General features: G+C 45.7%; 1 protein-coding gene across 3 annotated transcripts in view; it reads left to right on the top strand.

The window, feature by feature from the left end:
* Nucleotides 1–27,412, top strand: part of CEP192 (centrosomal protein 192) — a 1,292,743-nt gene that overhangs the window by 84,069 nt on the left and 1,181,262 nt on the right. For all 3 annotated transcript variants that reach the window (XM_029590939.1, XM_029590938.1, XM_029590940.1), the window contains one exon: nt 20,135–20,301. In XM_029590939.1, coding sequence (XP_029446799.1) covers nt 20,135–20,301 — 167 coding nt within the window. The remainder of the gene's footprint in view (nt 1–20,134; nt 20,302–27,412) is intronic.

Here is a 27,412-nt window from a genome sequence, read left to right as displayed (position 1 = left end):
TTCCTGGATGCTCCCAAGGAAATGACCTCCATCCCTATTCACCAGGTTCTTCTGGATCTTCTCAAGAAGAACTGGGAACACCCTGACTCTGTTGCTCCAGTCAACAGGAAGGCTGACACCATTTAATTGGTACAGTAAGCCCCAGGTTTTCAACCTGGTTTTGGGTCGGCTCATGAAACCACCATTCAAGCCTCTCCGTTCCTGTGATCTTCACTATCTCAATTGAAAGTGAAATTCCTTTTGGCAATCACTTCAGCTCGCAGAGTTAGTGAGTTGCAGGCTCTAGATACCTATCCGCCTTACACTAAATTTCTGCAGGACCGGACAGTACTCAGCACTCACCCTAAGTTCTTACCTAAGGAAGTATCGGAGTTTCATCGCAATCAATCCATTATACTACCTACCTTTTTTCCCAGGCCCCATTCCAAACCAGGAGAGCAGGCTCTGCATACCCTTGACTGTAAACGGGCTCTAGCGTTATACCTAGACCATACAGCTGCCCACAGGAAAAACACTCAATTGTTTCTCTTTCCATTCCATCAAATTAGGGCAGCCTGTGGGTAAGCGGACTGCATATCCTTTTTCTATCAGCAAGCGGGCATTCCACTTCAAGACTGTGTTAAAGCGTACTCTGTGAGGGCCATGGTGACTTCAGTAGCACACCTACGCTCTGTGCTGCTTCCTGACATTTGTAGGGCTGCCACCTGGAGTTTTCTCCTTACCTTTACAGCCCATTATTGCTTAGACAAAGCCGGAAGACAAGATTCCATCTTCGGCCAGTCTGTCTTGCGCAACCTATTAACAACTTGACATACCAACACCCTTCCGCCTGCTCGTTAGGGTTCAGGATGCCCTCTGCCAAATTCCACCCCCGTCCTAGTGCCTTTCCACAACTGGGTACATTTTGTGCATATTCGGACATCCTCAGCTCAGTACTCACCCATATGTGTGGACTACCATCCTGCTTGTCCTGTGAGAAAGCAAATGTTGCTTACCTGTAGCAGGTGTTCTCACAGGACAGCAGGATGTTAGTCCTCATGAAACCTGCCCGCCACCCTGCGGTGTTAGGTTCGTTACGTTTATTTTATTTTTCACCACTTCATGTAGCTTTTAAACAAGACTGATGGGGGACCCCTGCTGGCTGCAGGGTTAGTGCCATGTTGGGCATGCCCAGTAGGTGCCAAAGTTCTAGAAACTTTGAGAAAAGTGTTCCGTGATTGGGCTCCATCCTGTGATGTCACCCATATGTGAGGACTAATATCCTGCTGTCCTGTGAGAACACCTGCTACAGGTAAGCAACATTTGCTTTCTGTAGATAGCAGGATGAATTAGCCATGCGTTCCCTCCCTCCTCCCTAGACAGTCAACTACAGTAGACTTACATACCTTACCTCTCGCTTTGCTATAAAGAAACTGAGGAGAAGAGGGAACCACGCGGGAACACTACCGCGCAGCCGCACAGAATCAAAGCTCTGTTACTAGCTGAGGAGACTCCGCCTACCTCTGGTCGCGACGCTTCCCAGACAGCATGGCTAATTATCTACAAAAACACTGTTTACGGTAAGCAAACTTGCTTTTACGGCGTGGATGTAGCTGTAGAGAGAGGAACAGCTGAGAGGATAATGGGTGCAGGAGGCAGAGTGGTGCTTGAAGGCCTTTGCCTTCTCCCCCCGCAACCAGAGACTAACTCTGTACTGTGCTGGGATGGGCTCAGGTAAAGAGTAAATATAAAAAAAAAAAGTGAGGGATTCAGTTTCCCTTCTGGTCTCCGAGCCTTGGCACACCAATCCAGCATTCGTTCATGCCTCCAGGGGAGCTTGGGGAGTTGTGGCAGCTTGGGTTGAGCAGCCTTTCGGCTAGGCCCCACTTTTGCGTTTTGCTTAGTCACCATATAGTAGGCTACAGCAGCGTTCACATGCTTTGCTCCATGCAAGTCTGATGCAAAACAGTGTCTGACAGATCGTGCGTGAGTGCTCAGTTGGGCACCTACCTGGACTGTGTATTGGAGACCTAAATTTTGGGTGTCCATAGTGTGCGTTGGGCACATAATTGTCAGATGCCTTTGGGTGCATGCTGCTAGTCATTGTTTATTCATGGCACCAGTAGCAAAGAAGCTTAAGTGCCTTACCCTTTGTGCTATGTGTCATATATAGGCATCTCAGCCTAACGTCCCCTCTAACTTGTCAGTGCCGCTTGGAGGCTCAGGGAGAATTCTCTGGCTGATTTTGCTGTGCCAGGCCCTTGCCAGCATGATGCGGAAATGGGACCAGAGGGGGACCTGTCAGGTTTTGCTTGATTTTGTTTCTCTCCTACTTGGTTTGCCAGTGGAAGGCAGGACTGATGCCCCCTGGTTTTGATATGGATTCTTCTACTCTTTTTTGGGTAGAATTTATTTTCAAGGGTTCCAGTCCTTTCTTCAGGTACAGTTGGCAGAGCTGGCCAAACTTGAGTTCAGGATTGCAGACTGGATTCCCCGCATGCCTGGATGTAGGTCTGAGTAAAGACTTTTCAGTTGGGGCACCTGAGTTAGGAACTCCCCTTACTGATTCTTCAGCAGGGGAAGGCACTCAGTGAGTATGCCTCTGGTACCTCCTGGTCTGGATACTTCTACATGATTAGAATTTTTACAGGGATTGCAGTCCTTGCTTCAGGCGCAGTCCCCAGCCCAGTCCAATGCTCCCAGGGCAGAGTAGCAGGTGCAAACCTTGCTGGGACCTACTATTAAAAGCTGTAGTACTCCTAGTATGACAGTGAGACTGCCCAAGATAGATCTGGATGGCACGCATGATGACGCTAATCCTGACTCTCTTGAGGATGGTGAAATTTCTCCATGATTAGAATCGTATAGGACTATGCTATGGTTCTTCCATAGAGATGAACTGCCGGCCCTGATTTCCCAGATGTTGAAAATGCTGGAAGTCCATGGGACAGATTGTGTCTGAGCGAAAGAAAATTCCCATTTTGGTTTCTCTGCATAAAGTCTCTTTTTTTTTTCTTGTGAGGGGGAAGCCATTCAAGAATTAATCTTGTGGGGCGCTTCAGAGCCTAATTTCAAAGGTCTGGTTTTTGAAGGTCTGAACTGTCTGGATCCAGTGGTGAGAGAGCATGTACGTTTTCTGAAGGTGTATGTGTAGTTCAGCAACTGTCCCCGTAGAGGGAGGAGCGTCCTGTAAGGATGTGCTTGATAGGATTGAAACTATCTTTAAGCAGGCATTTGAATAAGTGGCAGTGACTTCGCAAATAGCTTCTGTTTCCCTGATGGCTTATTCTTGTTTGCTTCTCCCTCAAGAGTTGGATAACTCTGGGGTGAGTTCCAGGGTAGTTATGCAGCCAGTGGCTGCTGTCTTGGCAGATGCAGGCTGTAATTTGGACTGTACCTCAGCCAGAGGGATGGCTTCGGTAATAGTGACCATGCATCAGTTGTGGCTGAGGAATTGATTGGCTGATGCAACCTCCTAGGCTAACCTTAAGAAATTGCCCTTTAAAGGCTCATTCTTGTTTGGGAGCATGTTGGAGAAACTGGCCAGTAAGTGGGGGAATCGTTGGTTCCTTGATTACTGGAGGATAAGAAGCAGATGCAATGTGGCATATTTAAAACTAATTGGAGAAAATTCTTTTTCACTCAGTGCACAATTAAACTCTGGAATTTGTTGCCAGAAGATGTGGTTAGTGCAGTTAATATAGCTGTGTTTAAAAAAGGATTGGATAAGTTATTGGAGGAGAAGTCCATTACTTGCTATTAATTAAGTTGACTTAGATAATATCCACTGCTATTGCTAGCAACGGTAACATGGAATGGGCTTGGTTTTTGGGTACTTGCCAGGTTCTTGTGGCCTGGATTGGCCACTGTTGGAAACAGATGCTGGGCTTGATGGACCCTTGATCTGACCCAGTATGGCATGTTCTTATGTTCTTAGGATGAGAGGTTGTGCTAGGGGATCCAAGCATTTTTGACCCTATAGAGGAGTGACCTTTCAGAAGTCTTGGCCTTTTGGTAGGTCTCAGTCCTTGTGTCCCAGACAATCCAGAAGGGGTACTGACTTGGGAAGTGTATCTATCCGAGGTGGGTTGGGATCTTATCGGAGCAATGGGTCCTGAAGGTGATACAAGAAGGCTTATGCGCTGGAGTTTCTCAGTATTCTTCTGGGCGTGTTCATGATCTCTCCTTACCACTCCCTGCAGAAAAGCAGGCGGTGGAGAATACATTGGCAGGGCTCCTCAGTTTGAGCACTGGGATTCCAGTGCCCATGTCTCAAGAAAATATGGGGTGATATTCAGTTTATTTCATTGTGCCCTAGAAAGAGGGATCCTTTTATCCCATCCCGAATCTCAAAGGGGTCAACCGTCTGTGGGTGACACGTTTTTGCATGGAGACCTTGCACTCAGTGATAATGGCGGTGCAGTCGGGGGAAATTTCTGACTTCTTTGGACCTGTCTAAAGCATATTTCAATTTCCCATTTGAAAAGACCATCTGCGCTTTCTGCGGTTTGTAGTTCCGGGACGCCATTATCAGTTTTGGGCACTGCCTTTTGGTCCTGCCACCGCTCCCAGGACCTCTTCTAAGGTGTAATGGTGGTAGTTGCAGCAGAACTGAGAGAGGATGGGATCCTAGTACACCCGTATCTGGACGAGTGGCTGATTCGAACCAAGTCGTTGGAAGAGTTGCCTGATGACCCGAAAGATGATCTCCCTGTTGAGAGAACTTGGCTGGGTGGGGAATCTGGCCAAGAGCAGTCTTCAGCCTGCTCAGTCGTTGGAATATCTTGGGGTTCAGGTTGACATGAAGCAGGGCAAGGTTTTCCTGCTGGAAGTTTGTATTCAGAATTTGATGGTGCAGCTAAGTCTATTGATGAACACTCTGCGCCCAACTGTATAGTCCTACCTGCAGGTACTTGGTTTAACGGCGGCAACCCTGCAAGTGATACCATGGGTGAGAGCGCATATGACCTCTTCAGTGCTCCCTGTGGTCTCTGTGGAACCTGCAGTCTCTGGACTTTTCAGTTCGGCTCCACCTGCTGATGGAGGTCTCCTCCCAACTGCATTGGTGTCTACAACCGGATCATCTAAGAGAGGGAATTTCCCTAGCACAATTGGACTGGCTAGTACTGACAGATGCAAGCCTCCATGGTTGGGGAGCTCACTGTTAGGAGCTGACTGCTTAAGGGTGCTGGGATGCAGAAGAATCTCTCTGGAACATCAATCATTTGGAAGCCAGGGTAGTCTGGCTTGCATGTTTGAAGTTCAGCAACAGGCTGCGGGGTTGAGTGGTCCAGATAATGTCAGACAACCAAAGACTGTGGCTTAAATAAATTGGCAGGATGGACCCAAGAGCCAACAAGTGTTGCAGGAGATAGATCAACTTAAGGAATTGGCCAAACTATATCTCCAGATAATCTCAGCCTTGCATATAGCAGGAAAAGACAATGTAAGAGCAGACTTTCTCAGCTGGGAAAGTCTGAACCCAGGAGAAGGGGCACTGTCAAATGAGGCATTTCAGAGCTGATTCTGGGTCACTGGGGTCTCCAGTTTCTAGACATGCTGGCAACTTCTCACAAAATAAGGGGAATGGAACAACTCCCTTATGAGGAAAGACTAAAGAGGTTAGGACTTTTCAGCTTGGAGAAGAGACGACTGAGGGGGGATATGATAGAGGTGTTTAAAATCATGAGAGATCTAGAACGGGTAGATGTGAATTGGTTATTTACTCTTTCGGATAGTAGAAAGACTAGGGGGCACTCCATGAAGTTAGCATGGGGCACATTTAAAACTAATCGGAGAAAGTTCTTTTTTACTCAACGCACAATTAAACTCTGGAATTTGTTGCCAGAGGATGTGGTTAGTGCAGTTAGTATAGCTGTGTTTAAAAAAGGATTGGATAAGTTCTTGGAGAAGTCCATTACCTGTTATTAAGTTCACTTAGAGAATAGCCACTGCCATTAGCAATGGTAACATGGAATAGACTTAGTTTTTGGGTACTTGACAGGTTCTTATGGCCTGGATTGGCTACTGTTGGAAGCAGGATGCTGGGCTTGATGGACCCTTGGTCTGACCCAGTATGGCATTTTCTTATGTTCTTAATGCAAAAGTTCCTTGATTCTTCGGTCATAGGAGAGATCTGAAATCGTTGGAGTTTGATGCCTTGGTGCAGGAGTGGTAGGAAGACAAGTTGCTGTATGACTTTTGTTCATGGTCCATGTTGGCCAGATTAGTCCGAAAGATCGAGTGCCACAGAGGGATGGTGCACTGGGTTGGTCCAGATTGATATAGGAAACAGTAGTATGCAGATCTGCGGCGGCTCCTGCCGGATTCGTCCCTTTGGCTTCCTGCACACAGGAATCTGTTGCGGCAGGGTCCTATTCTTCACGAAGATTTGAATCTATTTTCTTACGATATGGCCCTTGAAAGGTCTTGCTTCCTGAAACATGGATACTCTGTGGCAGTGATTCCCACCTTGTAATAGCTAGAAAGCTCTCCATTTCTTTGACCTGTGTGCGGGTTTGGTAAGTGTTTGAGGCCTGGTGTGAGGATCTAGGTACTTTTCCTTGTTGGGTCAAGAACCCATTCATTTTGGAATTTTTGCAGGATGACTTGAATAAAGGCTTGGCACTTAATTCCTTAAAGGGATCTCAATGATGTGTACTCTCACATCCCTATGCACCTCCTGGAGATAACTGTTTTCAGGTCAACAAACACCTGTTCAAATTTCAGTACAGTTTTTTAACATAAGGTTCTGCATATACTTTGTGGGGGAAAATACTCTCAAAGTATGCAGATTTTTTGTAACTGAATTCAAAGAGAAACTACTCCTTTCAAAGACTAAGAGAAACCATTTTTTCCAAATTTGTACTGTCTGCACAGTTACTTTGCCGCCTAATCTGGTCTGCAATAGGTCATTGAAGTGTATAATTAAATCAATTTTTTCATAGTGATATTTTCTTTGCTTGTAACGCAGGAGTCTAATTAAATCCTTTTTTTCATATTGATATTTTTTTTGCTTGTAACGCAGGAGTGCAGCTGTTTGGCTCAAGGTCTTATACGCTGATTTCTTTGAAGACCTGTGGGCATAGCCACTGCTCATGGCACTCCGGGCACTCAACTCTATTGCTGCCACACCCAGCTCTTTAATCCCTTTTGTAATAGGAGAGGCTTGAATCCCTTTCAATAATTCCTCTCTTGTGAGATTTCCATGTTCTAGGTGAAATCCCATGCTGACCGCGGCACATAAATTGTTACCGGGAGCAGTGGTTTGAGATGGTAATTTACCTGGACAAATTGATGATGCACAATCAATGACTGTCTCAGGCAATGGCAAATGAGGGTACAGGGAGTGGTTGGTGGGGGAAGGGGGTTGCAGGCAAGATGGAGGAAGGCTAGTTTTTCTGACCTCAGTGTTTTCAGTTTCCTGGGGCCTTTTCTCTGAGGTGGACGCAGAGGAAGCCACAGGAGCCATGTGAGTGTGTGTCCCCAGATGTTCTATTTCATTTTCTGTCCCCCTTTGTTCATGGTTCTTTTCTGTGATGGGGAAGGCTTGAAGTCCTTCTAATAATTCTTCTTCTGTAAAGTTTTCTTTCTGCGGTTTCTGCTGAAATTCAATGCTAGTCGCCCCACCCAGGCCAGGTTGTGGCTCAATTGTTCTCAAGGGTTGCTTTTCTAAAGAGGTGTGAATGGGCTTGGGTGTGGGTATGGAGAGCTGATACAAAGAATTTGCTGTCTCTGAGGGAGACTGAGCATAAGATGGGGGAAGGGTATTCTGATTAAGTCTGCCTGCTTCTAAAAGCACATGGTTTGAAACTGCTGTCTTTAAACTTTTTTTTCTATGTGTTCGATGGCCTCTGTACATTTTTGCCAGATTAATCTTTGCTTTATGGGAGCTCTGGGAGCCGTATGAAGACAATTGCCGATTAAAATCCAGTTCTGGATATTCAGAGTTCCAGCCTCCATTGAATACCAAGGGCAACGGCAAGCTATTTCACTTATTAATTTTTCTAAGTCCCCCAGGCTGATTTGCGCTATTTTTCTTCTGGTGATGAAATAATGATTATTGATTATTTTCTGCAGCTCCCTGGCATGTAGCCTCTGCTGTACAGTCAAATCATTGCCCATGCTCACGAATGTGGGGAACACACTTGCAGAGAAATACTTTAAAATTTACTAAGAAGTACTTTTTAAAAAATATTACGATTGCACATCTGTTGAACGGTATGTACCTTAAGCTTTGACCAGCCGAAATAAGCATGGAGTTTATCATCACTGTCTGGCTCACCAGATGTTGAATATGGAGGCATAGAACACACTTGAGTCAGCTTTCATGGCAGGCAGGAAGAGAGAAGGGGTGAGCCCTCACGAGGCTCTTCCTTTTATTGTACATTCATACAAAGGCAGATGATGTGACATTACATGATTGGCTACTTTCCCATAGCAACAGACGAGTCCCTACACTATTGGCTTTGGCTCAGGGGGTGTGCACGGATCATCTCATTGGCTGCTGAAATCTATACCTCCTGACTTTGTCCTGCCTCTGACTAGGGAACACCCAGCCCTACTTTCAGGCTAACAGGATTAATTATAAGCCAGAGAAATACATGAAGTCAGGTATCCTCTCCTTGGCAGAGACTTAAGCACAAGTGATGCTTTTATTCAGGCAAAGGTCAGGGAGAAGGGAAGTTAATGTTTAAACCCTGATGAAATGGCTTGCTGGCAAGCGCATATTTCCCACAACTTCCAGTACAAGGTGCTCCCTTTCAGTTTCTCGTGTGCCCCGAGAGTCTTCAAGTGCTAAGTGGTAGCAGTAGCCCACCTCAGGAAGCAAGGAATCCAGTTGTTCCCTTACCTCGACGACTGATTGATAGTGGCACCGTAACCTGTAACTCTTCAGAGCAGCCTACAGGCCACAATCCAATGCCTGGAGTGGCTTGGCTTGGTTATCAATTACAAGAAGTCCAGTGTTGAGCCAATGCAGAATCTGCAGTTCATTGGGGCTCATATAAGTACCGCACAGAGCAGAGCATTCCTTCTGGCAGACTGGGCCCACACACTGCACCCTGGCCATTCAGCTGAGAGTCTCTATTCACACCTTGGCCTGCCAGATCTTGATTTTTCTGGGCCACATGGTAGGGGCCACCTATGTGGTGCTGCGTACCTGTTGGCACATGTGACGCTTGTAATGGGGGCTGAAGGCGCAATGGACACAGCTCTCACATCCGCTGTCCCAGTGAGTAAGTCTGACCTGAAGCATGAGAATGGACTTACACTGGTGGTTGTGCCCCACAGCTCTCTGACGGCACCGCTTCGTGCCCCCCCCCCCCCCCCCAATTCTTCAGCTGATCCTCAGCACAGACACCTCAAGCAAGGGGTGTGGAGCCTATTTGGACCAAATATGGACACAAGGACTCTGGTCCCGCTGGGAAAGAGTCCAACAGATAAACCTCATAGCGCTCCAAGTGATTGCAAATGCCATATGCACGTTCAAGGGATTCCTACAAGGGAGAACAGTCATGGTCCACACGGGCAATCAGGTTGCAATGTTCTACATAAACAAGGAAGGAGGGCCTGGTTCCTGGATGTTGTGCAGGGAAGAGGTGCGCATACTAGAATGGGTGGAGGAGTGCGCCATCCTTCAAGTGACCTACCTTCCCAGGGTGGAGAACTCCAAAGTAGACAAACTAAGCAGGATCTTTCATCCACAGGGAGAGCTGTGCCATGATTTGGCGGAGGACCTCTTCCAGCTTGGGGCCTCCCATGCATGCATCTTTTCTCTGTGGAGCACAACAGGAATGTACAGATATTCTGCTACGTTTACCCAAGCAGAAAGCGACTTGTGCAAGTTGCGTTTCTTGTATCATGGATGGGAGAGCTTCTCTATGCTTACCTCTCAATCCTGCTCATCTCAAACAATAAAGAAGTTTATCGTGGACGTTGCTGACCTCATCCTGATAGCTTCGGCTTGGCTGAGAACCGTGGTATGCCTATCCCTGAATTGCATGAACCTATGGGAGTATCATGTACACAGTTTCTCATGTCAAAAAGAAGATAAATTAGACCTAAGTTACCCTGATCCCCTTCTCAAATTGGTGCCTAATTGCCTGATGGTCACATTAATCTTCCCATTAGTCCTTTGCCCTGTCATTTTATTATCCTCAGGGAGATCTTCATGGCTTAAGCTGGTGCCACTGTAGTTGAGATTTTAGCCTGTCATTCTGACCTTTGCCTTCTGCTTTTTTGTGACCCTATGTCCTTTCATCATCAGTTTTAGACAGCTTTGGCTGCTGTCTAGAAGTTTCCTGGAATTTATCCAGGTCAGGCTCAATAGGGCATTTTGGGTTCACATGGCCAGAACAGCAAGCAGGCCAAGGCAACAGAGGATTCTGGGTCAATCTTAGTCTCCATGTTGGTCTCAGACTCAGGCACACATCACATTGATTGCTAAGTGCAAGGGGGCATGATCAGACCAATGATTCTATCATTGAATAATTGAGGCACACACTTGGGTTAGCCAAGAAGTAATTTTATGCAGTTGATTGCTACACAGACTCCAGATATCACACGAGATATTGGTCTACTAAAGCCTGAAGCTTACTTGGTCTGAACATCATCCATCAAACCCATTGATCTGTCATAATAGTCACTAATGAAACAGTTAAGATTACCACCAAGTAATACAAGAGCCTTAGTAACCTTTCCCTTGTGTTTGAAAATTTCAGAAAGAAATTGTAACTGACCTCTGTTAAGGGAATATAACTTAACAAGACATAATTGACTACCACACAATTCGACTTCTAAATATTTCACTCTACCTGACTTATCTGTCCAACTTTTAATAATTAACAGGTACATTTTTCCTCAGTTATTGCTGCACCTGCACTTTTAGAGCACCCCAAAGAATAACCTTCTCCTATCCATGGAGCCTGTAATTTTGAGTTCTTGGTTTATGCCAAGATGAGTTTCCTACAAAAAATATCAGAATCCATCTTTTCTAACTTAATTGCTTTCCTTCTCAACATGAAACTGCAAAGCTTGGACATTAAAGGATGTAACTTTTTAAAGCTACTGTTACTATCATTGGGAAAAACAATACTTGAGAGGAGAAAAAGCAAAGGCACTAACCTGATTTTATGCTCAAAATACACATTACTGAATTATTGCTAACACCACCTCTACATAAAATGAGAAAAAAAGGGACATAGTACAATATTTGCATAAGTGATCTTTGAATACAAAAATTGAGAACAAAAAACAGCCCCTACTCAATTTCAGTGAGCGAGATAACCATCATTCTGCAGTCAAAAAAAACCTGGATAGCATGACATGAAAGATCTTTATAAATCCATAGGTACTCCAAACCCAGGCATGGCCAGTGTCAAAATATCAAAACAAATAGGTCCAACAAATACATGATCCATAAGTTATCAATTCAGAAAGAGAAGAAAATTGAAAGTAGTATAGCTACTGAAGAGGTTGTTATTTTTAATGAGCGAGGCAATAGCTTTCTAAACTTGGTGGTTATATTTCTTGAATTATTTCTTAGGAAAATGTAAGCCTTCACCCTTCTTTGGAACAGATGATGAAAATGTTGGATCTTCTGGAAAGTGAAGTCAGGAACTTCTGTGCTTTCACTGTAGAATGTTTTCTTGTTTACAAGTGACCTTGAGTTTAGCATCATTTGCTGATTATTATGAGAATACAAACATTTCTTTACATCCGAATAGCTACCCTTTCTTATTCAAGTGAAGGCTATAATTAGGAGAAAAGCATGATACAATTTCATTTATAGGAAATGTCTAACTTTTCTTGCATCTTGCAGAAATAACTCCCTGTACTTAAAGTTCAAGAGCTTCGTAAGAATAGTATGAAGTCTGCTTTCTGATGCTGGTGCAAAACCCAGGGATATGAGCAAATTCTCTATAACCCTAAAGGAAGAGGAACTTCACAAAACATTTCAGCTTATGTACACAAACCTCCATAGATCCATACTCAGATTTTTCAGGAAAACCCACTGTTGTCAAGTTTTGTTTAGTATTGACTTTCTAAGTCATCCAATTTTGAAAGAAAGCTTTTTATTAGGGAGCCATGACATTCAGAATCCTTAAGTACTATCAAATAGACTTCATCAGAGAGATGCTTCCCAGTTTGATTGCCAGCCCCAGCTGTTTACGCAAGGATTCATTTCCATTTGAATCAGTGATAGCAGCAAAACTAGTTTCTGCTGTGCCTTGGGGCCTGACGAGGTAAAGGAGGTGTAGAGGCCTTAATCCTGGAGTGTGACAGACACACTCTGCCCTTGATAGATGCTGAGTTAATTTTATTTTGTGAGCAGTGGCAGAGGTTTTTATAGCCTGGTTTTTGTCTAGCAGAGGCCATGAGATAGCTATACTTTAACAATAGCTGAAGATAAGAACATAAGAACATAAGAAATTGCCATGCTGGGTCAGACCAAGGGTCCATCAAGCCCAGCATCCTGTTTCCAACAGAGGCCAAAACCAGGCCACAAGAACCTGGCAATTACCCAAACACTAAGAAGATCCCATGCTACTGATGCAATTAATTCACACACAGAAGGCGTCGCATGAGAAGACAGCAGAAGTTTTTGACAAGACTTTAGAATGCTGTGAACCCTATACAGGACACAGCACACTCTCCCATAGTCCCTGAAGCAGGCACACGTGCCGAAACATGGCCCGTGTCGGACAAGCAGCTCCGTACCCATGAGACATCAATAAAGGCGACGACCTTGATAAGTATGACATAAGACTAGCAGTGGGTCGGAAAAGCAGCAGGGGAAAAGGGATTTTAAGAAAAATCACACAAAAGAGCACCCTTAAAAAATACTTTTGACCTTAATAAAAGAATAATAGACGGAGGTAAAAGAAAGGATAACTGCAAAATCGGTTATCCTCATCGATAACCTCCGTACAAGATTACCACCACACAAGGATTCCCTTGTAGCTTGAGTTGGTGAATTGTTGAAGAGGGAAAGAGGTTGGTTAGCGATTACTTGATGCAATTAATAGCAGTGGCTATTCCCTAGGTAAAATTGATTAATAGCCATTAATGGACTTCTCATCCAAGAACTTATCCAAACCTTTTTTGAACCCAGCTACACTAACTGCACTAACCAATCTAGCAGCAATGAGTAATTTACAGGCCAGCATTGTGGAAGCTGTAGGAGGCTGTCCAAGCAGCCAAGCACTCATGTGACCAACACCTTTTGAGAGCAAATGTGAGGACAAGAGTAGAGCATTTTCACAGATAGGAAAAATTCTCTTGGAGTTTTGTGCCATTGGTTGAGGCCTATCTGTATATTTCTAAAGCTGAATCATGGCTGTGAAAGCCTGTGAATGCTGGTTGACTCTAACCTTTCCTGTCATCTACTATCTTGTAAATATTTTGCTATGCTGATTACCCCAGAAATGTTTGTTTTGGAATATATCTTGGTGTGGACCTTGTTTAGGGTGTATATTGTCTTCTGGCATCGACAATAGAGAGAGGGGCAAGGTTTAGAGGAGAGACTCCAAGTGGCTGGTTTCCCTGTTCCAGCCCAAGAGAAAAATCCTGTACCCCTACTGCCTCTGGATCAGGATCTACTATACCATCTGCTTAACCCAAACTCTATTTGAACCCTAACCGGAGAGAGATGCATTCAGCTCACATAGATGCCAGACCCTCAACATTTGTGCCCCGTCCAAGGGCACAAATGTTGTACATGTAATTTCTTGCAATGTACATTTAAGAAATGCAGTTTTATTTTCAAACATACACTCTTGAGTAAATTGTTTGTTTTAAAAATATAACAATGTAGGAGATCACGTGATGTGGTGAGCTGGTAGGACGTTTCCTTACCAGCACCGGGACCCGCTTCACATACCGCTTTACATCTGCATATAAATAACCCTCGACTCGAGATAAAAACCTAACCAGCGAGAAGAGCACATGTCCATCACCAGATATATGAACAAATTGAACACCCCGATGACATCCAAGGGAGGTAAAAAGGAAAAGGAAAAGCCGAAAACTGCCTCCCCCAAAATGGCGGCCGCGGGAGACGGAGAGCTCTCTGCCCCTTCCCCGGGATTGACTATCGAAGATATCAAATTGGCAATCTGCGAAGCTTTGGACGAAAAACTAAATGCCATAACTACCCAGCTCGGGGAGGTTAAGGAGACTTTAGCTGATCTCAATCCCCGTATTGACCATATGGAACATCGCATATCAAGCGTGGAGGACGACGCGCTCCAAACCGAGCGCAAGATGGCGGACACGGAGAAACAGCTCAAACAATTACATTCAAAAATTGATGAACTTGAAAACAGGGCTCGAAGGGAGAATCTCCGCTTTTTAGGTTTTCCGGAGAGTGTGGAGGAAAGGACACTGTGCAATATTTTAGCTGAATGGCTACCCGAGATTCTGAAACTCCCGCATCTGACTGGAAAATTGAGCATAGAACGGGCTCGTCGACTCTGGGCAAGGAAAGACGGTCAATCTCACCCCCGATTGGTAAATGCGAAACTCCACAACTATGCCCACAAGGCGGAAATCTGGCGGGCCTCTCGCAGTATCAAAGACATCGAGTATCAGGGGCACAAAATACGAATTTTTCAAGACTTCTCAGCGGCAGTTTCCGAGCTGCATCGCAGTTTTTCCCCTGTTTGCACCCGCATGCATAACCAAGGCATTAAATTTTCACTGCTTTACCCCGCTCGGCTCCGCATCTGGCACGAGGATAAGAGCCATCTCTTTGAGAAACCAGAAGCAGCAAAAGCTTTTCTCGACAAGATATCTGTTAATTAAATAGTTACCTAGGCCGAGACGAGGCCGGCAGAGGAGGAAAAGTTTTTTTTTTTTTTTTTTTTTTTTTTTTATTATTACTATTTCATCGCTTTCTCTCCTTTGGACATGGGCAGCAATACGTGCCCCGGATATTTGTTTTTGGCCCCTTAACGTGTTGTTAACCTTTCCGGACTCCCACTGAGGCTGCGTTTCCCGCCATCGCTTGAGCCCCGCCATAAGGGGGGAGGACAAGAAGAAACGACCCCAGCCGTCGGAGGATGGGTCCGAGAGACAAAAAAGAGGACAAACAAAAATAATACTGTAAAGGTAGGCCACAAACCCACGACTGAGCATGGGGCGAAAGCTGGGGCCCCTCCTGGCGAGCCAAGCCTATTGAGACGACCCCGATCGGCATGACGGCTCTTGGGGCGAGAGGGCGCAATCCAGGGGAGTCTTCCCGAGGGCGGCGCCGGACTGGACGAGCAGCGTTTGTGCAGCACCACTGGATGGCGTTTTGGGCCTTGCAGGCGAACGGATCGGGCCCGGGGGACGAGGTGGTGTTTTTCGTTTTTGTTGGCCTCCTTGATCTCCTCGGCCTGACGACACGTCTGCCCAAAACGTACCCTGAAATTGTGACCTAATCCCCGAGTACAGAGGCGGATAAACCTACCCTCTTTGGGGAATGCATAGAGGAGAGCTAGAACACGCGGCCTGTGGCTAATTGTACCCTAGGAATTTGCATGCTAGCATAACTGTGACTCACAGCTTTCTCGGCTACTGGGATATTGTGAACTCAGGCACTCGGCTAAGAGAAAAAAAAAAAAAAGGAACTGTTTTTGTTTTTTACAACTCTTGTGTTTGGTTATGAGCACTATTTGGTGAAGTGGTAACCCCGGACACATCAAGCGGGTCTCCATGTCTCCAGTTCAAATTGGAGAAGTACTGTTATGTTTGGAAATGGGGAAGGGGGGGGGGGGGAGATGGGGAGGGGGAGGGAAAAGCGGGGGGGGGGGGGGGGCTGGGAGACAAGAGAGGTCAGGGATTGTTGATTATTGTGTCACTACAGAGGGTCAACTTCGGTGTTTTACTTGCATTTTGGGACGGTCGTGCTATGGTAAAGAGAGGGGGTCCTTACCCTTCATATACACCTGCTGGGGAATGGGGAACGGGAAGGCCAGGCTGGAGGCCATCCCTAGATGTTAATTTTTCTTCTCAGACCCGCCAACAACTTACCCTAATTAGGTCCACATAATGCCCACTTTGGTGTCGTGGAACGTTAATGGACTGGGTAACCCAATAAAACGCAAAAAAGTGCTGGCCCATTTAAAACGGTTGAACACGGACGTAGCCTGTCTCCAAGAAACACACCTCTCTAAAAGCGAAAGTGAAAAGCTTCAAAGGGACTGGGTGTGCACATGCATTTACGCAGAGGCGACGCAGCGTAAGTCTGGAGTGGCGATTTTGGTGAATAAAAACACATTTCCAAATTTCTAAGACTATTGTAGATCCGGCTGGGCGATACCTTCTTGTTATAGGGAACTGGAATAATAAACCTGTGACTATGTAACATATATGCCCCTAACGTTTATAATCATAAGTTTTTTGAGCAGATAAGCAACTTGTTACAGATACATACTCTCAGGGCACACAGTATGTGGTGGGAGATTTTAATGGTGTACACGATGCTTCCTTGGATAAAAGCTCTTCCCAACTGCCACTTACAGGGGGTGGACTAAAGGGAGTCGCCTACTTGTGCCACGACCTTGATCTTCTCGATGTATGGCGAACCTTGCATCCCAATGAAAGGGACTATACTCATATCTCGAGATCCCACCACACACTGTCCCGCATTGATTACATCTTGGTGTTTAGACAGGAGTTTTTTGCCATTTCAAAGGCTCAGATAGAAACTTTCGCCATATCGGACCACACACTCAATTCTATCCAGATCCGACCCCCCGGACCGAGCTCTGGTCATCGGGTATGGCGCTTTCCACATTTTTTGAAGGATGATTCTCGATTTCAGGCTTTCCTTAAAGAAAGATGGTTGGATTATGTTAATAATAATCAACAACATATGCCCAATATCCATCTCTTTTGGGACACAGCAAAAGCCGTCCTCCGAGGTGAGATTATCTCGTACATCCATGCACGTAACAAAAATATAACACAGTCAATTTTAAATCTTGAAACCTTACTGGGAAAGGCAAAACAGGCATTAACCCGTCAAAATACCGACGAACATAGGCATGCGTTCTATAGTATATTGGGACGGTTGAATACGCTACTAGATACCAGAGCACAAGCCTATTTGTGGAAAGGCCAGCAATCTCTTTTTAAGTTTGGTAATAGGCCCAATCGTTTGCTGGCACATTTAATAAAACCACAGAGGAAAAAGTCCTTTATTCCTAGCCTAATCTCTGAATCTGGGAGGGATGTTTACAGTGAGCCCGAGATTAGTGAGCTCTTTCGACAGTACTTTAGTACCTTATACACATCTGAGGCTCCAGCGGACGAGACTGCGGAAAATGAATTTTTCAAGGATATTAGGATACCCATGCTTTCAGCCTCACAACGCGATTTTTTGAATCGCCCTCTGCAAACCTTTGAAATTATGCAGGTAATTTCGGCCACACAAACGGGAAAATCTCCTGGTCCTGACGGCTTCTCTTACGATTTTTATAAAATAATGTCCCCATATATAGGTGAGCATCTGACTAGTTACTTTACAGAGGGCTTGGTGAAGGGCAGTTTCCCCACATCTTTTAATACGGCGCATATTATCGTACTTCCAAAGCCAGGGAAGGATCCAAAACGCACGGCCTCCTACAGACCTATATCGTTGTTAAATTGTGATCTCAAAATCCTGGCCAAGGTTTTCGCGGAGAGATTGAAGGTGCTTCTCCCTTGTCTGATCTCCCAACACCAGACTGGTTTTGTGACGGGTCGAAAACCAGCCTTGACTATCGTTAAGCTACTAACAGCTATGACCATCTGCCAAACCCAGACAATCCCAGCGATGGCTGTTGGCTTTGATTCAGAAAAAGCCTTTGACCGTGTGGCGTGGCCTTACCTTTTTTCTGTTCTTTCTCGTTTTGGGCTGAGGGGTGAGTTTATGCAATATTTATCCTTATTATATACAAACCCTAGTTCCCATATGCTGGTCAACAGTCACTTATCGGAAGGTATCGCTATTCAGAGGGGTGTCCGCCAGGGCTGCCCCTTGTCCCCCATGCTATATATATTGGCTCTTGACCCCCTATTACGGAAAATCGATGGCAGTAAGCTAGTGAAGGGATTCGGAGGGCCTAACCATATATTTAAAATAGCGGGGTTCGCGGACGACCTCTTAGTGTATCTCACACAACCGTTGATATCCTTACCAGCTGTCCTTGAGTACTTAGACCACTATGGCTCATTTGCGGGTCTAAAGGTCAACTACGCAAAATCGGGGGCTCTGGATGTCACAGGTCTTTTACGTCATAAATGGGGCACAGATTTTCCTCTCCGATGGGCGGACAGGGAATTGAAATATCTAGGTTTACGTATCCCAGTGAAAATATCTAACCTATATGCAGCCAACGTTCATCCATTGATGGAGAAAACAGTATCCACTTTTAGGAGGTGGAGAGGTTTACCACTTTCACTGGTGGGGCGCATACAACTCTTTAAAATGGTCCTAGTGCCAAAATGGCTCTATGTGCTTCAATTAGCTCCACTGTGGATCTCAAAAAAAGACCACCGAAAATTGTTACAAGCCCTACGTTCTTTTCTTTGGCGGGGAAAGCAGGCTCGCATTCCCACCACTATATTGATGACCGCCACAGACAAAGGGGGACTTGGTTGTCCAAATCTGCTGTTTTATAACCTAGCATGCTCCATACGATATATCAAAGACTGGCTTTTTGCAACATCCATGGTCTCCCCACATGAGTGCCTACTAGAATGGTATGGGGTCCAAACCCTTAACCCACTAATTTTAATTCCCACTCCCATGATTTCTCCCCTCATAAAACCACAGATTCTGCTATGGACCTGTAGGCAGGCCTGGCGGACGCTCTGTCGAATAGGTAACTTACAGAACCCTATTGACCAGTTTCTTACCATCAGGGGGCACGATCTATTTCAGCCGGGGAAGGCCGGTGGAAATTTTCACCGTTGGCACCAACAGGGGCTTACATACTTTACGGATTTAACCGATAGGTTAACCGGAAACCTACTCGCGTTTTCAATACTCCAACAGAGGTACTCCCTACCCATGTCAGACTACTACGCCTACCTCCAAACCTCCCATTACATAGGAACGAGAAGGCAGACAGCGGCAGACACACAACCAAGTAACATTTTACGGCACCTAATTCAGGCGGGGGGCACCAGAAAACAATCTGTTTCTTATTTCTACAAGGAGATAGGGGAGTATGCAGCATTATCTCCTTTACAATCTTTATATCCCCGATGGCAGGCATGGTCACTGTTCTCATTAACGTCTGTTGAATTTGAAAAATGTTTTACAGATTTGAAGTTTATTTCTGAGAATGTATGTATACAGGAAACACAGTACAGATTTCTTTGGATGAGTTATATTACCCCTATTCGAGCACATCAAATGAAGTTGGCAAACACACCACATTGTCAAAAATGTGCACACAGGAATGGTACCTATTTTCATTGTTTTTGGGACTGTAGCAAGATTACCGTATTTTGGAAGCATTTATGTCATATCTGTTCCATCATCCTGAAAAAGACCTTACCGCCTAATCCCAATCTATGGCTGTTTGGGATGGCAGATTCGACTTACCCACGATTATCTACCTCAGAAACTCTTTTTATTATGAGAGCGGGGTTGGTGGGAAAGCAGGTCATATTAAAAAACTGGATAAATACTGATACCCCCAGCCATGAACATTGGTTTAGGCGGATGGTACGGCTGTGCTCCTTGGAGCATGCCATTATTACCCAATATACACCAAAGAGATCTGTACAAATCAATACTCTATGGGCAGCTTTTAAGGAGTACTTGACTCCCAGAGTGCGCTGAAAATTTGGTGTTTCGTGACATGCTGAAAAGATGTTGCCAGCCACATGCCAGACTATACTGTCGGCCCATGTGAAACCCAGGCCTTATACGACGACCGGATGCATGGCGACCCGGCACATAAGCACCGATTATCATCTTATTGAAAATTCGACGACTTCTTGGACTCTCTGACCTTCGCTGGCTGAATACCGGTGGGGGGGGGGAGAAACATTTGTATTATGGCTTTACTAACCTATGGTTGGACATGTATCTGTTGTAAGTTAAAAGTTCAATAAAGAAAGTTTCAAAAAAAAAAAAAATAACAATGTAAAATGTAACATTCTCTCTCTACAGAAAAGACCTACATTTTATAGAAACTAATCGAGCGTCAGGTATTCTCCATAAATCTCACCTGAAAGAAACAGAATTAGTATATGATGTGCCTAAAGAGATTGCAGCTTATTTCTCTAGTCACAGTCTGGATACTTCATTGGAGATATTGCCTCTTGAAGATATGCAAGGTATAACTTTTTTCCATCATAATTTTCCTATATATTCATTTCTATGCAATGATATATCGTTGACCCTCTAGTTTTTCTTCTACTCTTTTAAGGGTTGCAGTCCAAGTGGAATTGGCCTGTGGGTCATAACACTATAGATATTGGTTTTCAGCTACCTGGGCTTCTTTTTCATTCAGTAGCCAACTTCTTATTTCTGCCATTGTACTGATGGTGGTTGGCCAGGGGCTACAAACTAGGATGTACTTTGATTCTGGGGTATATGCACTCTAGATTCCTCTGTGCAATGTGAATGTTGCCTTTGTGGCATCCCTGGCTGGGCTGGGGCATGAAAGCTTGGCCTTTAAAGTTAAACCCTGATATTCCATAAGTCAGCAGGCTAGTCCATTGTATCTTAATGTTAAATTTTTTTTCTCACAGGACAAGCAGAATGGTAATCCTCACATATGGGTGACATCACAGGATGGAGCCCAATCATGGAACACTTTTGTCAAAGTTTCTAGAACTTTGACTGGCAACTACTGGCCATGCCCAGCATGGCACCAAACCTGCAGGTAACAGGGGTCCCCCGTCAGTCATCTTTTTTTCCACGCAGCAGTAGCAACGCTGATTAAGGAGCTCCACAGAGATTCCTGACAGGAATTTTCCTCACGGAATTACTAAAAACGTTTACACCCCACAGAGGTCCCCCTTTTTTGAAATTTTTGCTTCTGTGGTACTCTGTTAAGTCCCTTACCTGTTTTCGGTCGATTCCCGTCGAGTTTGGCCCTTGTGGCTTACGGGCCATCGACCGCACCGCGGCTCAATTTTCAAAGGCCATGGTGTCGGGGTTCCGTCGGTGCCCTGACTGTACTCGCACAATGTCCATAACAGACCCCCATAAGGTCTGTGTAATGTGCCTTGGGTGTGAGCATGATGATGGTCCTGACTTGCATCAAATGTGCCTTAATGACACCAAAGAGTCGCAAAGCCAGAATGGAGAAAATGGAACTTCTTTTCCGTGCTCAAACTCCGCAGTTTATTGCTTCAACGTCGTCCGAACCGGTGCCGTCCACTTCGCGCCAGCATTGGGCACCGGCCTGTGACCGTCCGGCATCGACTTCCCGGCCATCAACTACCTCTACTTCCCCTCATGATCGAGGGGATCGTAGAGAGTAGCATCGACACCGAAAGCCTCGGACCATCGATGAAGGAAAATCATTGACACCGCCATCGAAGAAACTCCGTCCAGAAAAGGCATCGACCCTTTCTGGGACCGGGTCACCAAGGTAACCCTCACCCGGACGGGTATTGGGAGCCGCGACTCCGCCTTTAACGGTGGTCCCTCCGGCTATGCCTCTTCCTCCTTCTCCCCTTCCGGAGCCAGGGCTGCTTGCTCCAGATCTCCGTGAAGAGCTGGACCAATGGTTCAGGAGACCATGATAAGGCGATGCACAGATTCCAGGTTCCTCCAACACAGACACTGGTGCTGATTGTGGAACCGACCACCGATCTTATTCCAGCAGCATTGGCACTGCTGCTCTCGAAGATGGAAACGCTTATAGCCACTTTTCCACCGATGGATCCTGGGTCACCGGTGGCTCCGATGCCTTCTCCACTTACTCTGTCATCTGGAGGAGAAACACCGTTCCGTCTTCCTCCATCGGGAGTCCTGCCGATGCCTCAGCTATTGATGCCGATGCAGCCATCGGGGCCACCGATCCATCCATCATTGCCCTCGATGCCTTCAGCGGTGCCTCCAATACTTCCCTCTGCCTTCAGAGTCTAGACCAGGACCTTCAGGAATACCTTCGTCCCGTCCTTCTCAGGTTCCTAGAGAGACAGGTGCTGATTCCTATGACACCTGGACTGACAGTTCGTCTCCAGACACCGATGATTTACCATCACCACCTTCTCCTGCTGAAAGCAGGAAGCGTTCTCCTCCAGAGGACTTGTCCTTCATAAATTTTGTGAAGGAAATGTCTGAGTTGGTTCCCTTCCAATTACAGACTGAGCAAGATGATAGACACCAGATGATGGTGTCTATCATCTGGTGTCTCCCAAGGAAATAACCTGGATGCTCCCAAGGAGCATCCAGGTTATTCCTGGATGCTCCCAAGGAAATAACCTGGATGCTCCCAAGGAAATAACTGGATGCTCCCAAGGAAATAACCTGATAGATAGGGATGGAGGTTTTTTTGGATCTTCTCAAAAAGAATTGGGAACACCCTGGTTCGGTAGCTCCAGTTAACCGAAAGGCAGATACCACTGACTTGGTCCAGTCAGCCCCAGGGTTCGAAAAACCTCAGCTGGATCACCAATCTGTGGTTGTAGAATCTGCCCAAAAGAGGTCACGACGCTCAAAACCCCACTCTTCCTTCCCCCAGGTAAGGAACAGATATTATTGGATGCCATTGGCCGGCGTGTCTTCCAGGAATTAATGCTCAACTCTCGGATCGCCTCTAACCAGCTCTATATGACCCAGCATAATAGGGTCTTATTCAAGCAGATACAGGACTTTGCAGAGTCCCTGCCTCGGCAATTCCAGGACAGCTACAAAACCTGGTTCACAAAAGTTTTGAAGTGGGGAAACATAAAATAAGGTCCTCTTACGATATCTTCGACACCGCTTCCAATGTATCTGCAGCTGCCATTTCTGCAAGAAGATGGGCCTGGCTTAAGTCTTCGGACTTGCACCCTGAAGTACAAGACAGATTGTCCGATCTGCCTTGCATAGGAGACAATCTGGTGAACAGATCCAGCGGACGGTGGCAGAACTCAGAGCATCATGAGACCGTTCGCCCAACTCTCTCTGCCTCCTGAGTATTCCTCTAAACCATTCAGGAAGGACACCAAAAAGTAATTCTTCCGTCCAAAGAAGTCCTATCCACCACAGTCTAGAAGTCGTTCTACGAGACCCTTCCAGAAGGCCCAGTCTCGTCAACCTCCTAATCAAAAGCCGCAAGCAGCTCCTCAGCCGGGCCCTGCTTCCTGTTTTTGACTCCTGCATAGAGAGCAGCAGCCAGCTTTCACTGCCACAGATACCAATGGGAGGTAGATTGTGCGCCATATGTTGATGAAATGGCACAATCACCTCGGACCAGTGGGTCTTTGCCATAATCTCTCGGGGTTTATCACCTGAACTTTCTCTATCCCACCGGATTTCCCACCTCGGCAGACATGGGGAACATCCGACCACTCATTACTCCTGGAACAGGTGGTCTCCCTCCTCCTCCAGTCGAAAGCAATTGAACCAGTGCCCTACTCCCAACAGGGCCTAGGATTCTATTCCTGGTACTTTCTAATCCCCAAAAGATCAGGAGGCATTCGTCCAGTTCTGGACTTGCGTGCCCTCAAGTACCTCCAATGAGAAAAGTTCAAGACTACGTTCAGATCTTGATCCCTATAAAAGAATCCCTTCCAAAAATGCTTAACTACTGGGAGAATTGCCTTAAATCCATTAACTGCGTACTCACCAGCCTGAACCTGGTTCTTAATGCAGCCAAAACAGAAATCCTTCTTATCTCCCCTGACCATTCGGACAGCTCCCTATCCCCCAGACCACTCAAGTAAGAGACTTAGGAGTAATCCTTGATAAACATCTGAACTTAAAGAAAGCAATCATCAATATCACCAAGGACTGTTTCTATAAGCTTCAAGCTCTGAAAAGACTCAAACCCCTTCTTCATTTCCAGGACTTCAGAACTGTCCTCCAGTCAACACTGTTCTCTAAAACTGACTATTGCAACACTCTCCTCTTAGGGCTCCCTATCTCCGCCACCAAACCACTACAGATTCTCCAGAACGCAGCAGCTAGAATCTTAACCAACACTAACCGGGGAGCTCACATCACTCCCATACTCCGAAACCTGCACTGGCTGCCAATAAAATACAGAATCTTGCACAAGGCACTCACCATAATCCACAAATCCATCCACAATCAACTACCTCTAGATCTTCAGATCCCATTCAAACTTTACTCATCCGCAAGACCCATCAGAGAAGCATATAAAGGACCCTTCAAGTCCCACCAACTAAATTCACGCGTCTAACTTCCACCAAAGAACGTGCACTCTCCACAGCGGGCCCCGTCATCTGGAACAACTTGCCGACTGACCTAAGATTGGAACCCTGCCTTCTAACCTTCCGAAAAAAACTTAAGACTTGGCTTTTCCTCCAAGCCTTCCCTTAAGTGCTAACATATCAACATACTTCTCAATCAGACTCAGCCTAATTGGCTAGACTCCCTGTCCAGCCCCAGTATATACATTTGTACTCAACCTCTAGTTTTTGCTTTCCTTTTACTTCCTGGCTACTCTAGCTCCCAAGTTCAATCTCCCTGTTATATGTAACTGTTTTATTTATTTATTTATTTATTTATGCATTTCTTATATACCGTGATTCAGAACACAAGGATCTATCTTTACGGTTTACATATTCAATCAATAAAAATAAGAAATAGAAAATACAATAAAACATCAATAAAATAAGATAAAATAGTAATTAAAAGAATAAAAGCTAGATAAATATTAAAATGAATAGAAAATCCTTAAATAAAACTAGATTTCTCACATGGATTGCAGCCTTATATAATATCCTAGTTATGAGTTCCATATGCTTTGGCCTTCCTGTTACATGGTTATTTAGTTAGTCCCTAAGTTCCATGTAAACCGGTTTGATATGAATCTTGTCATGAAGGTCGGTATAGAAAATGTTAAAATAAATAAATAAAAGATGGTGACCCTGGGTTCCCTCCTTCCTCTTCTGCAAAGAGGAGACTGGCTCTGTTCTATAGACCTCCAGGACGCATACACACACATTGCGATAACTCCATCTCATCGCAGATTTCTGGGATTTCTGGTAGGCCCCAGGCACTATCAGTACCGAGTGCTACCATTCGGCCTGGTATCTGCACCTTGTCTTCACCAAGTGCCTCGTAGTAGTAGCAGCCTTCCTCAGGACCCAAGGTGTTCACGTCTATCCCTATCTAGACTGGTTGATCAGGGCTCCTACACAGCAAGCTGCTCTGTCGTCCCTACAACTTACCTTACACACTCTGATTTCGCTAGGATTTCTAGTCAATTACGCAAAATCCTGCTTAGTCCCCATCTCAAATTTGTCCTTCATAGGGGTAGACTTGGACACCTTTCAAGCAAAGGCTTTTCTGCCTCGACAGCGAGCTCACTCATTTCTCTCGCACACTCATTTCTCTCGCACACTCATTTCTCTCGCTCACTCATTTCTCTCGCACACCAGCTCTCAACACCGCTCGACTGCACGTTACTTTCTCATCCTGCTGGGACACATGGCATCCTCAGTACAGGTTACCCCGATGGCCCACTTGGCCATGAGAGTCATGCAGTGGACTCTAAGGTCACAAGGGACTCAATCCGTCCAACCACTGTCTACCATTGTCCATGTCACCGACCCACTCCGCCAGTCTCTGGCTTGGTGGAAAAATCAGATCAATCTCCTACAAGGCCTGCCCTTCCAGGCTCCAAATCCTCAAATAACTCTCACCACCGATGCTTCCAGCCTTGGTTGGGGAGCACATGTGGCCAATTTACAAACCCAAGGAGCTTGGTCTCCAGAGGAAGCCAAAGACCAAATCAATTTCCTGGAGTTACGAGCAATCAGATATGCTCTCAAGGTGTTTCGAGATTGCCTGTCCAACCAAGTCATCCTAATACAGATGGACAACCAGGTGGCCATGTGGTACATCAATAAACAGGGAGGAACGGGCTCCTACCTACTGTGCCAGGAAGCAGCACAGATATGGGTGGAGGCCCTCTCCCACTCGATGTACCTCAAGGCCACCTACTTGCCGGGAGTGGACAATGTGTTGGCAGACAAGCTGAGCTGCACCTTTCAACCGCATGAGTGGTCCCTCGACCCCACAGTGGCAGACTCAATATTCCAACGCTGGGGTTATCCTCGCATAGACCTCTTTGCGTCACCTCAAAACTGCAAAGTAGAGAACTTTTGCTCTCTCACTCGCAGCCAACACTCACAACCAAGAGATGCGTTCTCCCTCTCATGGGCGACCAGTCTCCTATATGCATTCTCTCCACTTCCACTTCTCTCGAAGACTCTTGTGAAGTTACATCAGGACAAAGGAAGCATGATCCTGATAGCACCTCACTGGCCGTGCCAGGTGTGTTTTCCGATCCTTCGGGACCTCTCCATTCGCAGGCACATTCCCTTGGGAAAGGACCCGCTTCTGATCACTCAAAACGACGGGTGCCTACGCCACCCCAATCTTCAGGCTTTGTCCATGACTGCCTGGATGTTGAAAGGTTAATCCTTCAGCCACTTAACCTTTCAGAGCCAGTTTCCCGTGTCCTGATTGCTTCATGGAAGCCTTCCACGAGAAAATCTTATCTTTACAAATGGAACAGGTTTAAATCATAGTGTTCCTCTGTCCCTTGATCCCTTTACCTGTTCCACCATGAAGTTTCTAGACTATCTCTGGCACTTGTCAGAATCAGGTCTAAAAATTTCCTCCATCAGAATGCATGTCAGTGTGGTGGCGGCCTTCCATAAAGGTGTCAGAGATGTTCCTATGTCAGTACAACCCCTTGTAACATGTTTTCTTAAGGACTTGCTCCACCTCAAGCCTCCACTGCGCCCTCCGGCCCCTTCTTGGGACCTCAATCTAGTTTTGGGTCGGCTCATGAAACCACCATTCGAGCCTTTCCAATCCTGTGATCTTTGCTATCTCACATGGAAAGTGAATTTTCTTTTGGTAATCACATCCGCTCGCAGAGTTAGTGAGTTACAGGCCCTAGTTACCTATCCGCCTTACACTAAACCTCTGCACGACCGGGTAGTACTCCACACTCACCCTAAGTTTTTTATCTAAGGTAGTATCTGAGTTTCATATCAATCAATCCATTATTCTACCCACCTTCTTTCCCAGGCCCCATTCTAACCCGGGAGAAGAGGCTCTGCATACCCTTGTCTGTAAATAGGCTCTAGTGTTCTATCTAGACTGTACAGCTGCCCACAGGAAAAGTACTCATTTGTTTCTTTCCATTCCATCAAATTGGGGCAACCTGTAGGTAAGCAGACTCTCCTTCTGGTTAGTGGTCTGCATATCCTTTTGCTATCAGCAAGCAGGCTTTCCACTTCAAGG

The sequence above is a fragment of the Rhinatrema bivittatum genome, chromosome 2, assembly GCF_901001135.1.
Source record: "Rhinatrema bivittatum chromosome 2, aRhiBiv1.1, whole genome shotgun sequence".
Lineage (NCBI taxonomy): Eukaryota > Metazoa > Chordata > Amphibia > Gymnophiona > Rhinatrematidae > Rhinatrema > Rhinatrema bivittatum.
This window is presented reverse-complemented; position numbering and strand designations above follow the sequence as displayed.